This window comes from Limanda limanda, chromosome 6 (assembly GCF_963576545.1).
Source record: "Limanda limanda chromosome 6, fLimLim1.1, whole genome shotgun sequence".
NCBI lineage: Eukaryota > Metazoa > Chordata > Actinopteri > Pleuronectiformes > Pleuronectidae > Limanda > Limanda limanda.
This window is the reverse complement of record NC_083641.1, coordinates 18,685,523-18,702,083: the sequence shown is the minus strand read 5'-3', so window position 1 is coordinate 18,702,083 and position 16,561 is coordinate 18,685,523. Positions and strand designations below refer to the sequence as shown.

The 16,561-nt window shown below is 42.6% G+C and overlaps 1 protein-coding gene across 1 annotated transcript in view; it reads left to right on the top strand.

Annotated features, from left to right (window-relative positions):
- map3k10 (mitogen-activated protein kinase kinase kinase 10) overlaps positions 1–16,561 on the top strand; it is a 32,138-nt gene that overhangs the window by 10,211 nt on the left and 5,366 nt on the right. Inside the window, exons 2-9 of the mRNA XM_061073006.1 lie at positions 11,504–11,684; positions 11,827–11,975; positions 13,581–13,756; positions 14,075–14,321; positions 15,088–15,210; positions 15,340–15,478; positions 16,099–16,211; positions 16,311–16,561. The exon at positions 16,311–16,561 is cut by the window's right edge and continues 54 nt beyond it. Coding sequence (XP_060928989.1) covers positions 11,504–11,684; positions 11,827–11,975; positions 13,581–13,756; positions 14,075–14,321; positions 15,088–15,210; positions 15,340–15,478; positions 16,099–16,211; positions 16,311–16,561 — 1,379 coding nt within the window. The remainder of the gene's footprint in view (positions 1–11,503; positions 11,685–11,826; positions 11,976–13,580; positions 13,757–14,074; positions 14,322–15,087; positions 15,211–15,339; positions 15,479–16,098; positions 16,212–16,310) is intronic.

Here is a 16,561-nt window from a genome sequence, read left to right as displayed (position 1 = left end):
CAACAGTTTGAGTTATAAACACATTGATGTAGATTTGCAACATACAAACCAGATGCATTTACATGGACACGGGTATTCTGATTTATACTTTTACTCCACAACATTTGTGTTGAGTTAATTTGCATGTTCAGATTAATAATTTGTAATATAATCAACAAGTGATATGATTGTGATGATTCTTATGGGTTCAGATAAAATGTTCTGATCCCCAGGGGAGTATTTGACTAACCACTCATCAGTAAATAAAGTCATAACTTTAATTTTGTAATTATTATGGTCAAAGGGAGGCAGGGTAAGAGAGTATGTGCCCAGAGGCCTTATCTCACAATGGTAAGTCAAATGGATAAAAGCTCCCGGGTCCACCCAGTTAACTGAATCACACAGAATGTAGCAGGGTCGTCCCTGGGTCATGACCCACCCCTCCATAAAATTTCATAGAAATTTGTTCAGTTGTTTTTGAGTAATCCTGCAGACAGACAGCAATGAAAACATAGCCTCATGTGCTCTATTTATAAATTATAAATACTTCTTTCACCACTTTACACGATTGCATGCAAACATGCTGCACACCAGTGGATTATATAAATGTGCCGTATTTGCGTAAAAAGACCGACAGCTGGAACATCTTACAGCCTCCAGTCAGGCTGCGTCTTTCCTCAGCATCGCCTCAAACTCACCTCAGCTCTTAAGTTAGAAGAGAGGTCGTCTGTAATTAAAGTCTACACAACTAGAGAGGGAAAGAAACTCGTAGAGATCAACAGGAACAGATCTATAGGACCTTTTTCTTTACTAATAAATGTTCTGCAGAAGGGCGAACACAGTGTTGCTATTTGTTTCTGACAGTAAGAAAAGCACATGGGGGCCAACGCTATACATTTCAGCAGACAAAGTGCTCAACACAGTCATAAACACGCTTCCATTGGAACCTCCTGGGCTGCTGTATGTGCAGTGGCTGTCAGAGGGTCATTGTTGTTAGCCAGCAGCCTGGCACGGAGAGTGGGCAGCCAGGCCAAGCAGAGAAGGCGCTGGGTGTCCCCCGAGCCGAAGGTCCTTCACCCACTTTCATGGTGGAGTCGAGCAGAGGACACTTGAGCCAGACAACAGACAGTTCACTGCATGTTGGGAGCATGTTTGGAGTGTGTGAATACCAGAGTCAATCCCAGAGGGTGATGTTTTATTCAATGTGGACATTCACCGCTGGAGATATTTGACGTATGAACGTGTTTGTCGTTTAGTGCACATGAGTTGGTTCAGAGCCGACACCAGCCGAGGGTATGAATATTAGATGAGGTAAAAACACATGGAACAAACAAAGACTGCTCAGGTTTATGATGCTCCATTGTTTTATCAATCAGATCTTTTACAACCACGTGTCAGATTTTCACTCTAACTATAGACTGAGGAATATGTCTGTCTGTCAACCCGTCGTTCTCTTCTTCAATAATGTAGACAATCGTTCTTCTGATCAACTTCAAATGTGACAGTTGTGTTGCTCAGAATTCAAGAAAGTGGTCTGACTTTTTAAATTTTTTTGAAAATAATAGTGAGGAAACTTTGGGCCAAGCAATCATTAAGACATGAAATGATTTAACAAATAAAATATATTAAGTAATATATTATATCCTCATATTAATATAAGGATGAGTAATTCGTCCAAGGGTCACATAATTAACTTCATCTTTTGGTGTTACCTGTTGGTTAAAATAACTGGGAGCAATGCCAAAAGACAAATATATTAAATTAATAAAAATAATAGACTGGAGGAAGGAGTTGTTCTTCTTCTACTGCTACACCAAAATGTAATTTGTCAACAACACACATTCTGATTGGTTATGTGTAAATGTCGGAAAGGAAAAAATGCCCTGTGAAAACTGCTGCTGATGGGAAAGCTTGGATTGACTGGATGCAGGTCTGAATAATAAATACGTGCAGATTCATTACATGGAACGAACCTTTTTACTCACGACCTTTAATCCAGAAAAGAGCTGAATATCTGAAATGTACGATCCAGAGATGTGGTTCACATCAAAACAATTTTGGCTGCTCAATTTGTCAAACTAAAGGAGTCATGACATTCCCACAGTGGAAGTACTGTAAATTGTTCATCCCACCTACACACACACACACACACACACACACACACACACACACACACACACACACACACACACACTAATAGATACGCACTCCATGCAGAAAGAGTGCAGAGAAAGCCGCTTCATTTAATACCAGCGTCTCTTCTGCCTGGTCACACGAATCTGGCAGCTGCGTTTGTGTGGAGACAAAGTGAATGGCTGCAGGGTGAAACTGTGCCGCTGTGTGGCTCAGGATTAGAGCCGTGATGGCCTGTGGTTGTACAAGTCAAGCCAAGCCGGGGTATCCATAACATGGGGGCACACACACACTACAACCTCGGTATCAAAGTACGGAGGAGCGGCAAGAAACCTGGTGATTAAATGTGAGTTGAGAGTTGTTTATGTGCTGAGATGCTCTGAATGCAGCTGATGGGTTCGCTTTGAGTTTTATCTATTGAGCAGATTCTCTACTCATACGTTTTTATGGTTTAGATCATAAAACAGAATGAGATTGGAGGTTTTATTAGAGGAACATCAGTTCTGTGTCTTTATGCTGTAAATATGATATATTTGAAATTTGTATACTGTATTTAAAGTAACTTTAGTGTTAAGGAAGGAGAGAAGGAAAGACAGAAGGAAGGAAGGAAGGAAGGAAGGAAGGAAGGAAGGAAGGAAGGAAGGAAGGAAGGAAGGAAGGAAGGAAGGAAGGAAGGAAGGAAGGAAGGAAGGAAGGAAGGAAGGAAGGAAGGAAGGAAGGAAATAAGGAAGGAAGGGAGTGAAAAAAGAAAGAAAAAGATAGAAAGGATGGATGTAAGAAAGTGGAAGAGAGTGAGAGACAAAGAAAGAAAGGAGAGCAGGAAGGAAAGAAGGAATTAATGAAGGGAGGGAGTGAAATAACTAAAGAAAGAAAGAAAGGAGGAAGACAGGAAGAAAGAAGAAAGTGAACGATCGGAAGGAAGTATGAGAGTGTGAGACAAAGAAAGAAAGAAAGAAAGATGGATGGAGAGACCTATTGAAGACATCTGGTATTTGCTGCCAGGAAAATTAACAAAAGCTCTCCCTCCAGTCATTTTTCTTCACCTCCATCAACCTGAATCTTTTCAGCCATTATTCATTCATTATTTCCCTCTCTCTCATCGTTCTCGTGCCTCCTCTTCTCCGTGTTTCTTGTCTTTTCTTACCCTCTCACGCTCCCTCCCCTTTTTTTGGCTGTGTCTTCCCAATATTTCACTTTCCTCCTCTGCCCTCGTTTCTGCCGCCCTCGTCTCTCTTGTCATCTCTGTCCCTCTCTTTCTTCCTCTTCATCTTTTTCTGTCTCCCCTCCCCCACCTCTCATCCTCAGACCCCCCCCTCCACCACCACAACCACCTCCTCATCCCACATTACATACACACAATCTCCTCACCTCTCAGTTACTCCCTGTTTTTTTGTTTTTTTTGACTCCCATCCACCCTCATGGTCTCTTCTTCCATTTCTTCTCCCCGGTGTGCTGTGATGGTAGCCAGGCTGGCGACAGCTGCAACAGCAGACAGTCAGGCAGTGGGCGCTGGTGGGAGGGTAAGAGGGGATGACAATGAGGGGGGAGAAAGAGGGGATGCAGGGATGATGAGGCGGTCATGAAGCAGTAGGGTGGGAGGGGGTGGTTACTTTTTTTGTTGGCAGAGGTTTTAATCTTTGAAGAAACAGAGACGAGTACATCAAGGCCTGGGGGGTGAAGGAGGGAGGCGGAGCCTGGCTGCTCAGCCTCCCATGGGCCTGACTCTCATCTGTGTTGATGCACCGTCGTCTGGCTGCCGTGTCAGTCACGCTGTTGTATCTATCTGTCACACTGACGAGCTGGGAGACAGACGGCTGGAACCGGCACAGAGCTGCTGGTGTTGCACCTGAGCAACCAGCAGCTCTCCAGGAGCAGGGAGACGCTGTGGAGGAGCAGGGAGATGTTGGGGGGGAGGGGGGAGGCGTCAGGGGAGAGTCTGTCTGTGGTTTATTGGAACATTGGGCCTGATTCGCTGACTAGGCGCCGTGGTAACAGCTGTTCCACCCTGCAGGCTACACCTGTTCCTGAACGAAGGGCAGGAGGCGGAGCAAAAAGAGACGATGGGGGAAAGAGAAGAAGAAGAACAGGCTACTGTGAAAAAGATGGAAAACAAAATTGTACCTTTCCTGTAGTTGTAGAGATAAAACATTATTAACATACACACTGAGAAATCCTGCACTTTGAAATGTCACATAGGAGTGCAGTGGAATCAACAAAAGTTTTCTTTAAACTCAATGTAAATGTACAAGTTTTGTTATTCCAAGTTTTAGTTTCTAGTTTTTGAATTCCAGTGGAATTCAATTGAATTGAGTTGAATTAATCAATTCATTAAAATAGGAAACACATTTCCCAGCTTACATTGTATCAGAGAAAACAATATTATGTCTCTAATACAAGATGTGTAGACATGCAAGTTTCTTTTCATAATGATGAAAACTACACTAACCATGATGCAGGTATTCTGAATACAGTATCAGATCCTCTATGTGACAGACATGAACAGAACAACTGTGGAGAATTGAGTCTGGACTTGTTCCAGAGTTTGCCTTTCACATATGAATACTGCAGGTGATGTGTTCAGGAAAGTTTCTGGAACATTCAGATGATGGGTGGCACCCATAGTGCATGAAGGAGGAAGGACATGACGTTTAAATTCCACTGTGGAAAACACAGTCCCTGCAACTTGTTTATGAATTTCCACGTCTGCCTTTACCACCTAAAGTTGACATCCTTGTGAGGTTCTTCTGTGTCTATGGCTCCTTCTTTCATCCTGAGATATTAAAATTTTTCCAGTTTCACGTCTGTCACATGTTGGAAATGTCATCGACTTCGTTGTGAATTTTCCAAATATTCTTCTGCTCTGTCATGGCCACATTCTGACATTGTTTGGACATTTTGCCAGGGGACTGGCAGAACAAGTTCTGGGAATTTTCTCAAGCAAATGACTCAGACATTTCCTTGCTCACATACAGCCCCTGGAAAATGCATGTTTGGAAGAAGCTTCAGTGATGGACTTGATCATTTCACTTGAATCAGGTATAAAGTTGATGAACACATCTGACAAACTAGTCCTGAACGACCTTAGTCTGACCCCAGCAGACCCTCCCATGTTAGTGAAGACATCACACACTTGGTTCCACAGCAAAACTCACCGTGACTGATTTGAACGTGATAAACTAAGAGAGCTTTAAAAGGATCCTCATGGGGGCATAGAGGTTTCTCTGCATTCCCTGCATCTACGGCCTCTGCCTCTGTTGTCATAACAACAATTTATAATGACACAGCAGATTGAACTGGTCTGTAACCATAATAACACAAACAGTGAAAGTTACGCGGTGAAGCTTTGTGTTGTCCTCTGTGCTCATGGCAAGTAAGAATAGCTGAAAGAAATTAGGTCACATACAGATGCTCTGTATTTGTGAAGGTCTGTATCTCTCAGCACAAGCACCAGAAAGTCACCTCCACCAGCTTCTGACCCAGAATCAGGTTCTTCTGTTATGATTTACACCGTGTTCACAAACATAGATCAAGTGAACAGCGCCGCTGACTTTTGATTTCAGTGCTGAGTCTGATTTAACCACAGTGTAAATGTTTCCTCATATAAACTAGATTTCAGTTTCTCATATTGATAAGAATGAAAGTCAGACGTTAGTATCAGCTGTAACAGTAACACGGCTGGTACTTCAGCAGGATCACCACAGTTAACTATTATTTATTATTATGAATTAAACTATATTTTGATGAATGATTGTGCTTTGCAATTATGACATAATTAGTTTTATCGATGTAGTTCGTTATGTTTTTCTCTACTTTTTCTTTTTCACTGTATAATACCTATTATTAGTCTGGATACAGTCCCAAATAGTGTGAATATGACAATAATATATCAACTATAAAATTTAAAACAGAAAATAATTTTAAATAGTAAGAGAATCTACCTAATATACTATATACTGATGACCTCTAGGTCACTGTAAGCTGAAAGGACACAGTAAATAATCAGCAAATAAAATCCTAATTTGTCCTCAAAATGAGCTTCATTAATGCACCATCCCCGTCATTTAACCACATCCTGTCCCTAAAGTCAGAGGTTGAAGAGCAGAGGAAAGAAAGCAGTCAGCAGCTCTGAGCGCTGACAGGTTGAACCAGCTCCTGATCAGCTGATGGGAGCAGGTTGATCTGTCAGCTGACTGCTCAGGTGAGGCCTGAGGCTCCCACAGCTGATTACATGTTCTTTCAGCAGGTATCGTTGTTTACTTAAGGCAGAACAGAGATAACAGCTCTGTGGCTCCGAGGAGAGACACTGAAAACAATCAGCTTTTCTTTTATTTGGTCAGTCGACGTCTACTAGTTTTATTAGAACAACAAACTGTGGCTCAGTGTGTTTTAAAGTCTGCTTAAAAAAAAGGGTAAAGATTAGAATTCATGGCATCAGAGTGAAACAGGACATTTTCTGATCAACTACATTTTCATGAAAAGTGTCTTTAAGCAAACTGCATATTATATGTAATATTTTGAACTTATATCCCTGTATTTTAAACATTTGTTAGAGAAGGGGAAGCACAGAGATGCAACAAAAGTCAAACCTGTTTTTAACTCGTAGTATCTCTCTATCATTTCGGTCCGTTCTAATCACAATTGCACAAAAAATACCAAACAGATTTCAATGAAACTCAGTGTAAGGATAAGAAAGAATCCATTAAAATTATACCACGGTTTCAGACAGTTTCTATGTTTTCTTTCTCTATCATTTCCATCAATTTCCCAAGAAATAAATCATGGATCTTGATTAAAAATATTCAAATAGCGAACTGATATCTGTGAGTGTGACATTTGGTGCAGCTTGAGTGAATTTAAGGGCTTTTTCATTCTAGCTGTCAACAGGATTATTTGAAAATTCTATACTGCATGCCATGAAATGTTGGGGAGGGTTGGGTCGAGAACCAAGGAAGATCCCATTAAATGTTTAAGTGGATCCACTTTATTGATCATGGTGAAAGTGGGCGTAGGCTTTGGCTGAGGTATGTACTCTCCTGTGTCCTTTTAGTTCCTGCTCTGTTTAAGTGGTGCTTACATTGCAGTCACCACCCAGCTCCACTTCAGACCTTATTGTTGTCAAGTTTGACAATTGCTAATTTGTCATTCATTAATTTATGTAGAGAACATACCGTACAGTGCTGACGCAGCACTGTACGGTATGTTCTCTTGCCTCCCAGTTTCTGTGACGAACACGTGGCACAGCTAGTATCTGTTGTCACATTCGATCATGTGTGTGGCTCAGACACAAATACCATCACTCTGAAGACCTCTGACTGAATTCCTCTGAGCCGACTGTTGGTTAATGTGTCACCTGGGTTTAATGCACTGTGGAGGATAAGTCAAGTTGAAGCCTCTCTTGCCCGATCCCTTGTTTATCAGTGTTTGAACAGTGACTCTGGGGTCAGGGTCCAGGGATGGAGGAATGAACAGCGGGAGGTTAAAGGTTAAATCCACACTGGCTCACATGAGGCACAGGAACTGCCGCTGCACTGACTCATTTACCAACCCCTACTTCACTATATAGAGTCTTCTCATCCGTGCCGGTATTACATCATTGTCACAGGGTTATAACAACAACAATGTAAGCCAGTGGAAAATCCCACAATAGATTGGTAATTATTATTCTACAGCTAGTATTACAAGCTTTAGGTAAAAAAAAAAAGTCTTTAAATGTAGAAATAAATAGTTTTGCCTCAGTTTGTGCTGTGAAGTTCTGCTTGTATTTACATGTGTACGACAGATCGGGCTGTTCCTGCTTCTCTCCGCCACAGGCGCCATATACTAATAATTTACTACGTATTTACTAACTCGTGATACAGTTGCTTCATTGTCAAATTTGATAGTATAATTTGAATACAATTTTTATTTTATGCAAGCATTTATGGTCCCCAGGCTTGATAGCTTTGGTGATCCCGACATTTTCTATCCAGCCCCCCATGAGATTAAGATTTCAATTTTTTTTTAAACGCGCAAAGCAAATTAAATATTTAATAAGGTCTCGTGTGTACTTTGTATTTATTGCGTATGAGTAAATATTAAACATGTCAAATATTATAGCTGTTTAACATCAATATGCTTGCAGTATAACAGAGACAGAGATGTGTTGCAGCAGTGAGCACTGTCTCCTCAGAGAGGTCTGGGTTTGAAGGGCTGGAGTGAAACGTTCTCCCTGTGGCTGTGTGGGATTTAGTCCTTAGACAAGCAGATTGGTTTAATTGGAGACTCTAAATTTCTCTGTGTCAGCCCAGTGTCTGCTGGGATGAGCTCCAACCCTCTGCGATCCTCAAGGAATAAGTGCTACAAATAAATCGATTTTTGACCACAGATTTGATCCATCTTACGCCGCTTTGAGCATCACAGCCTCACAGAGCTGCTTCTGTGGCTATAAACATCTTAATCCGTTAGTTTAAATTCATATATCTCTGGTTATTGATCACATAACGTCTCTGATATGTTGTTGTGTGTGGACATTGTGGGCTCGTGGCAGGACAGACACACACTCGTATGGTTCCGGCACAAATTCAAACTGGAACGGAGAGATTTCAATTGATCACTCATCCAACTCTCACAGTATGTTTATGATAATGAAGCTGTGTGATTAATGAATCCCACTTCCTGGCCTGTGAGTAATGTTTCCCATGAAGCCTGTTGCTATGGGAGACTTTCTGTAGTAACCAGGGAGTGTTTCTCTTTCATAAAGAGTCTATTTTCAGATAACATTTGAAACAGCTCTGCCGCTGCACTGTGTAAAAGCCACTTCATCCTTTAGGTCCGTTCCCCCCCCCTTCACTGTGATGAAATATGCTGTGATGCGTCCCACACCCTCGTGGGCGTTTGTTTGTGTTTCGCCGCAGTGCAAGTTTCTGTGCTGACAGCTGAACGCAAACATCTTGATTTTCGTGTTTGACATATGGCTGAAAGGCTGACGGCTGTGATCGACCTGTGGCAGGAAGGAGGAACACGTGCAGGTGGTGTCAACAAGCAACACGGAGACGTTCCACAAGGTGTGAGAGCGAAACCGTGATGTTATAATTGCATTAGGGCGAGGGGAAGAGAGGAAGAGAGGGAGCAGGTGCAAACGCTGCTTCGCTCTCGGGTGGAGTTTGTGTAAACGCAGCTCCATCCTCCATTCAGTCTCTGTTTTCCCTCGCTGCTCTGGCATCAGCCTCTCAAACAAAAACAGAGCTGGGAAGGTTTGACTGTGAGGAGGAGGACACGCCCGTCTGAGCATGCAAACACATCCACATCCCTCGCTTTCTCTAAGTGTACCTGCCTCCATCTTCTTAGACACACACACGCACACAGCCCAGAGGAGACAGCTATCACTCACACTTTCAGAATAGAAACGTAGGTTGGACGATGGCGGCGGCGGCGGCGGCTTATTATCACTGTCAGCAGCCTGCACTCATTCCTTATTCCAGATGAGACATGTAGCACAGGACCTAAACATACAGGTCGAATGTACGTTACTGTCCTCAAGTACCATTCATTAAGAGAGTCCTTCACTTTAACATTTCCTTTTCATGCCTCTTTAGTCTTCTACCTCATTATATTCCACAGTAAAATACACTTAGTGCATTCACTAGACACATCGGACTGAACGGCTCCGCAGAAGAAGCTCAGGCTGTAAGAAGTGAATCACTTCCTTGTTGATGATTCCACTATTTTCTCTATTAATCAATTAATTGATTGGTCTGTAACATGTCGGAAAATTAATTCAAATGTAATATAAAGAAGTTAAAATCAAAGTAGTTAAACGGGACACATAAGTAAACAGAATGTGTCTGAAGGGAACTTTCTTTATATGACATATTAAATGTATTACCTTTACATGGAATAGATTACTTTTACGGTATGGTATTAGTACTTTTACTTAAGAAAAGTTACTTATAAAGTGTAACTTCTTCCTGACTTTATCTTCTTCATCACTGAAACTGCTGCTGGTGAGTTTGTGGATGGAGCAGAGCACAGAGAGGCACACCTTCATAATATGAATGTGTGTGCGTGTGTGTGTGCGTGTGTGTGTGTGTGTGTTTGTGCGTGTGTGTGCGTGTGTGTGCGTTTGTGTGTGTGTGTGTAAACAGACGCTGCTGTGTGGGCAGCCTCTCTCCACCACTCTTTGCATACGCTTGTAGATAAGAGAGAGAGAGAGAGAGAGAGAGAGAGAGAGAGAGAGAGAGAGAGAGAGAGAGAGAGAGAGAGAGAGAGAGAGAGAGAGAGAGAGAGAGAGAGAGAGAGAGAGAGAGAGAGAGAGAGATCAGACCCAACCTGGCTCCCAGTGTGAGCTGTGTACACTATAAATATTTCCATAGCCAGCTCTCACACGGAAATGAAGGAGGAAGTCGTACATGGAAGAGTCACATTGTTCAGACTGTTGTCCAGAGGAGACGCAGCAGAAACCTGACGCTCACTGCTCTGACCACACCTGTTCAGTCAACATCACTGTTATTCAACATCTTCACTGTTTACAGTTACAGTTTTACTTTTCTGACCCAGTTGTAGTTGTTGAAACTGGATTTCATGGTTTTGCTCCAAGAAAGCTTGTAAAACATTATCATAATACAACATATGATGATTATGAGTTAAGTATTGAATTCAATGTGAGTTGTTTTTAGTGGGGAAGAAAGATACATTTGTAGAAAATACATTGTTTTCGTAAAGTTTTTCTCATATACTAAAGCATCCTAGTCATTATACATGTACACAAGTTCCCATATAATAGTACAGACCTGGTGGGTCACACAGCCAATATTTTCTATTGATTTTTTGGAGTTGTACTCACTGTGTCATGATGCGCCTTTTTCAAAAGGTCAAAGGTTACACAGCTTGCTCGATGCTTTTGTATTTCTAAGCACATCATGTTTTTTTGGGGGGTGAGTCCCACTAGGCCTGAAAAGCTTAATGGGGAGACATTGGTATCTGGGCTGCAGTTAAGAATTGTTTTCATTATCGACAGGTTCATGGATAATGTTGATTATCTTCTCAAAACAGTGAATTGATTTTTTTTTCACACAAATGTCAGAAAATGCAGGAAATGTTTGTTGCAATTTCCCAAAGCTAATACTAAGTTCTTTATTACCTTACCTTGTAATGATAGTCAATTCACTATCATAAAGAAATTACTTGAAACAGCAAATAATCACATTTGTGAAACAAGGTTGATTGTCTCTTACTTTATGGATCTTTCTTTGCGTTCTGTGTATATTGTTTGTCTCTTGAGTGTGGCATCTCTTTCCACACATTTCAAAGACAAAGAAGTGTTTGTATTTCTGTGTTATCCGTTCTAAAAGGAACTGTGTACAAGGTCGTCTTTTAACTCTTCTTTATTCTTCCTCCTCCTCCTCTTCCTCAGTCCTCATTCTAGAGCCAGTGGCGCGGGACGACCTGTACGGGAAGACCCTGAAGATCACAGACTTCGGTCTGGCCAGAGAATGGCACCAGACCACCAAGATGAGTGCGGCAGGGACGTATGCCTGGATGGCGCCCGAGGTCATCAAGCTCTCCCTCATCTCCAAGAGCAGCGACGTGTGGAGGTACAGCGCTGGAGTCCGTGTTTCATTCTGTTCCCCCCCGATCTACACAGTAGCAGACTTCCTCCCAGATTATCAGATAGAATCCTGTGAAGGAGAGTGAATGAATTTGAGATTCATTTTCCCACTCTGTCTCCTCTCTTAGTTTTGGCGTGTTACTCTGGGAGCTGCTGACCGGCGAGGTTCCGTACCGGGAGATAGACGCACTGGCCGTAGCTTACGGAGTCGCCATGAACAAGCTAACGCTTCCAGTCCCCTCGACCTGCCCTGAACCTTTTGCTCAGCTGCTGGCAGGTAAGCAGGCGCCCACCAGAACACCATGAGAGATTATTTTATCCAAGAATATCAAGTCCATACTTTGGTCACCGTGGAAACTGTGATTTTGTCTTTTCCATAAACTTTCAGAATCTGTATTTGAACTCGTTGGATGTTACTGCACTGCAGTCGTCAAAAATGACTTTAAACAGTGAAGATATTCAGTTCACTTACACTCACGGATGAAGAGATTATATTTGGATGGGCAAAGGTCACAGGTCAATGTCACAGTGGCCTCAGAAACCATGTTTTTTGCCTCTTGAAGAGGATATCTCGCATCTGGTCTTCAGGGAATTTTTACCCGGTAATACTTGGACAGAACAATTAACGGATGAGATTTGGTAAAAAATGTGTAACTGAAACTGCGGCTGGCGGAGGCCTACAATCACAGGGTGGTGATTCTAGTTCAAGGTCACAGTGGCTGAATTTAAAACGGGCACCAAGAGTTAAAATGGATGAAGATTCATGAAGTCGCTTTTTATACGTCTCAGCTCCCCTGGGCTGGATTTTTCCTTTTCTCCTTGCAAATGATACCGGCAGCCTTAACAGTGGTGGAGGCTCTTCTTTCACAGTTGGGGTCATCTCTGTTTAAACACACACCGGCCTTAGATCCAAATTCCCCAAATGTGCTTATTCCTAACTACTTCTTTATGAGAACGGTTAATCTGCACATTAGGTTTTATGTCTAATTAAAACATCCGAGGGAGGGAGTTGTGTCCTCTTCTCCTCCTCACTCACTCACTCAACTTCCTCTGATCCATGTTCATCCGTTAATCTCTCCTTTGTCATCCCTCGCTGCTCCCTACACTCTGTGTTTACTCCTGTCATCATCTCACTCTCATCTCCCTCCCTCCAACTTTATCCTCGTGCTCTTTATGCTAATTCATCTGCCCTCGTAAAGGAATGGTACCTGCTTGGAAAGAGGTTTCCGGTGTGTGATGGTTCTGTCCCTCTGTTTTCCTGTGTGGTTCAGTGTTGGAGAGACGACACTGATCAGTCTGCAGCTCAGCAGATTATTGTAGGTGTGTTTCTGTAACACTGTCAGTCAGGGTTTGGCTCCTGATGGCGGCCATATGCTTTCTCATCTTGCTCCCCGCCACTTGCCTCCTCTCCAACCAGCAAGGGAAAAAAAGAAAAATATCCAGACCATGATTCAGTCTGGTTTGTAATATATTGATGATCTGCAGCTATTACTTGTGTTATTGTTTGACGTCATTTTCACGCATCCAGCTTCTTAAATGTGAGGATTTGCTTATTTTCCTTTAAATTCTTTTTTGAATATAATATTATTGTTAATAGTTTTGAGGTTTTAATTATTGGTTGAATGAAAGATAGACTGTAAAGTTGTCACCTGGAGCTCTGGGTAACTCTCATATTTTCAGATTTTGTTTAAAAAACAATCAGCTAAATAATTGAAGATTTGTTGCTGTCTTATGTAATAATCATAAATGACCTCCACCTTACCATAGTGATGACATTTGACCTCACTCGTTTATTTTTACCATCAGACAACATCGATTAGAGCTAAAAAAAAAACACATGATACAAGACACTCTTCCCTGAAATCACCTGTTCCCCCGACAGAATGCTGGAGCCCCAACCCCCACAGCAGGCCGTCGTTCACCAACATCCTGATGCGGCTGCTGGCCATCGAGCAGTCGGCCATGTTCCAGATGCCTCTGGAGTCGTTCCACTCCTTACAAGAAGACTGGAGGCTGGAGATCCAGCAGATGTTTGACGAGCTCCGGGCCAAAGAGAAGGTGAGAGATGTGAAAACACAGATCCAGGCTGGTCCAGGACCAGCTCAGACCAACACGACCATGTTGCTCTGGAAAAATACATGTGTATGTGGACTTTGAATGGGAGTGGTGGAAGTACATTTAGCTTGGTACACGCATATTGTGAATTCATGCTAGAACTTATTTTAATTTTTCAATGTTTCTCTTCTCCTCTCCTCTCCTCTCCTCTCCTCTCCTCTCCTCTCCTCTCCTCTCCTCTCCTCTCCTCTCCTCTCCTCTCCTCTCCTCTCCTCTCCTCTCCTCTCCTCTCCTCCTCCTTTTTCCTCTTCCTCTTTGCAGGAGCTGAGGTCCTGGGAGGAGGCGTTGGCTCGAGCGGCCGAGGAGCAGAGGGAGCAGGAGGAGCAGCTGAGGAGGAGAGAGCAGGAGCTGGCTGAGAGGGAGATTGACATCGTGGAGCGAGAGCTGAACATCATCATCCACCAGATGTACCAGGAGAAACCCAGCGTGAAGAAGAGGAAGGGCCACTTCAAGAAGAGCAGACTCCTGAAGCTGGGCCGAGACAGCAACTGCATCAGCCTGCCCTCTGGTGGGTGGGAGAAGGAGCTGCAGAATTTTTTTAATTAAAAAGTCCTCAGCTTAGTTTGAGCAAAAAGGCACATTTATAAAGTCACTAACTTATATCTACATTCAAGGGTAAAGGTGAAATTAGGCTCATACAAGGAAAAGCAGAATAAAGATTAACGACGACCCCACATCTTTTTATAAACATTCTGTAACAGCATTTACAATCAGAATGAACAATAAATTATTTCTTTGTGTGAAATCTTTAATCTGCAGGAATAATTAACACTGTAGATAAACAAAGTTTAATATGTATTCTATTCTAAAATCTTGTAATTTTCAGATTTAAATAAAAGACATAAACTAATTATTGTGATTGTACCTCTGTAGCTATTGATATATAAGTGACAAAATTTGACTTTTATAAATTTGATAAATACGGCCACAGGACTGGAAATTATCAAAGAGGCTACTTAATGGAACTCTGTCCAAATTACCATTATATTAACCAATTTTGAATAAATGTCACAAATTAAAAACAAAAAATGAAGTGAGGATGCTTTCAGAAATATTAACTTCATCTGAGTAACTGTACATAGAAAAACTAAATTAAATCACTGTTTAGTTTTAAGGTCCTTCACCTTTTAAACAGTGCGTCTTCCGGATGTGATACATGTTGAACCTCACAGTGGTCTGCCCTTTGCTGTGTGTGTGTGTGCGTTCCCGTAACCAGCCCGCATGTAAATGTTATGTAAAAATAATTTGGCACGTTCTCTCTTTGTGTCCTGCAGGATTTGAGCACAAGATCACAGTGCAGGCGTCTCCCAGTGTGGACAAGAGGAAGACCCAGGGCAGCGAGAGCACCACCCCCCCTGCCAGCCCAGGAGTCATTCCCCGGCTGAGAGCCATCAGATGTGAGCACAAACACACTGAAACACAGACATTTATTTTTTTGTGTGCGATTCAGTTTTGAAACACAATGACCCAGAATTATCAATATCTTAGTGTGTCACAGTTTAAGTATGTTTTGTGTTGTGTATCAGTGACACCGAGCGATGGCAGCAAGACGTGGGGACGCAGCGCCGTGTGCAAGAAGGAAGACCTGGCGACCAACAAGAAGAAAGGAAGAACCTGGGGGCCGAGCTCCACCCACCAGAGGGAGAGGCTCGGGGGGGAGGACAAGTACGGAGAAACAATTCTTACATATGAGTTATGAAAGCGTTTAAAGAGTTAAAGAATATTGTTGTTTAAAAAGCTTTACAGTGTTACATAGTTTTAAAACAAACAGCTTATTTCAGAAATGATGATGACAGCATGTTGTTTAGACTATAGGAGGAAAGTTACACAGATGCAGGAATAACATTAACCAGTAAAAAGTCAGAATTCCCTTTTGACCAGACTGAAAAACTCAAAGTATTTTGATACAGTTGCATCCGTATGCAGGTCTACACATCCGCACAGATGGTGACTTGTGAATTTAGCAGAGAGGACAAAACAATATCAGGAAGGCACATGTGCATAGATTTGAATGAATTATCTCTGTAAACTGTAGGACAGTGTTTTCTAAACAAGGATTAATCTCACACACACAATGTATCTGAGGGAGCTGGTGACAATAAGTCAATCGTGAGGATCATGAGGTTTGTTATCACAGACAAGACTGAATTTTTTGCATTAAGTATAGGATGCCTTCCTGCCCACACAGATTCTATATCTGCACATAATCTAGTCTGTTTTATAGGGGATTCTTGCTGCTTCTTTTCTGATGAATCTGTATTAAAGCCACATTTCTCTGGTGACAGGCTGAAATCTCTGGGTGAGGGAAGTAAAGTTTGGTCGTCCAGTGCCCCAAACCTGGGAAAGTCCCCCAAACACGCCCCCATGACTGCTGGCTTCTCCAGCCTGAACGAAATGGGTGAGTGTTGAGCTTTTTTTTTATCATAAAACATGTGTCACTGCCCGACAAATCATCTCAACTCCTCTCTTTTACTCCCTCGGCCTTCCTCTCTAACAGAGGAGTGCAGTGAGTTTGAGGAGTCACCGGGCTCCCTGCAGCCGTCAGAGAGCAGCAGTAATGGGGCTGCAGACGACTCGGGGTCTCTGTGGAGCAGCTTGGGCCCCAGCACCATGCCTGCTGTGGGTGTGTCTACTACGAGCACAGGTCACGGCCCTGGAGGCCCGGGATCGGGGGTGAGCTACCAGGACTCGCTCCGGCGCTGCAACCAGAGGAAGAAGAGCGACCTGCTGCTGATGGGCTGTGCCTCT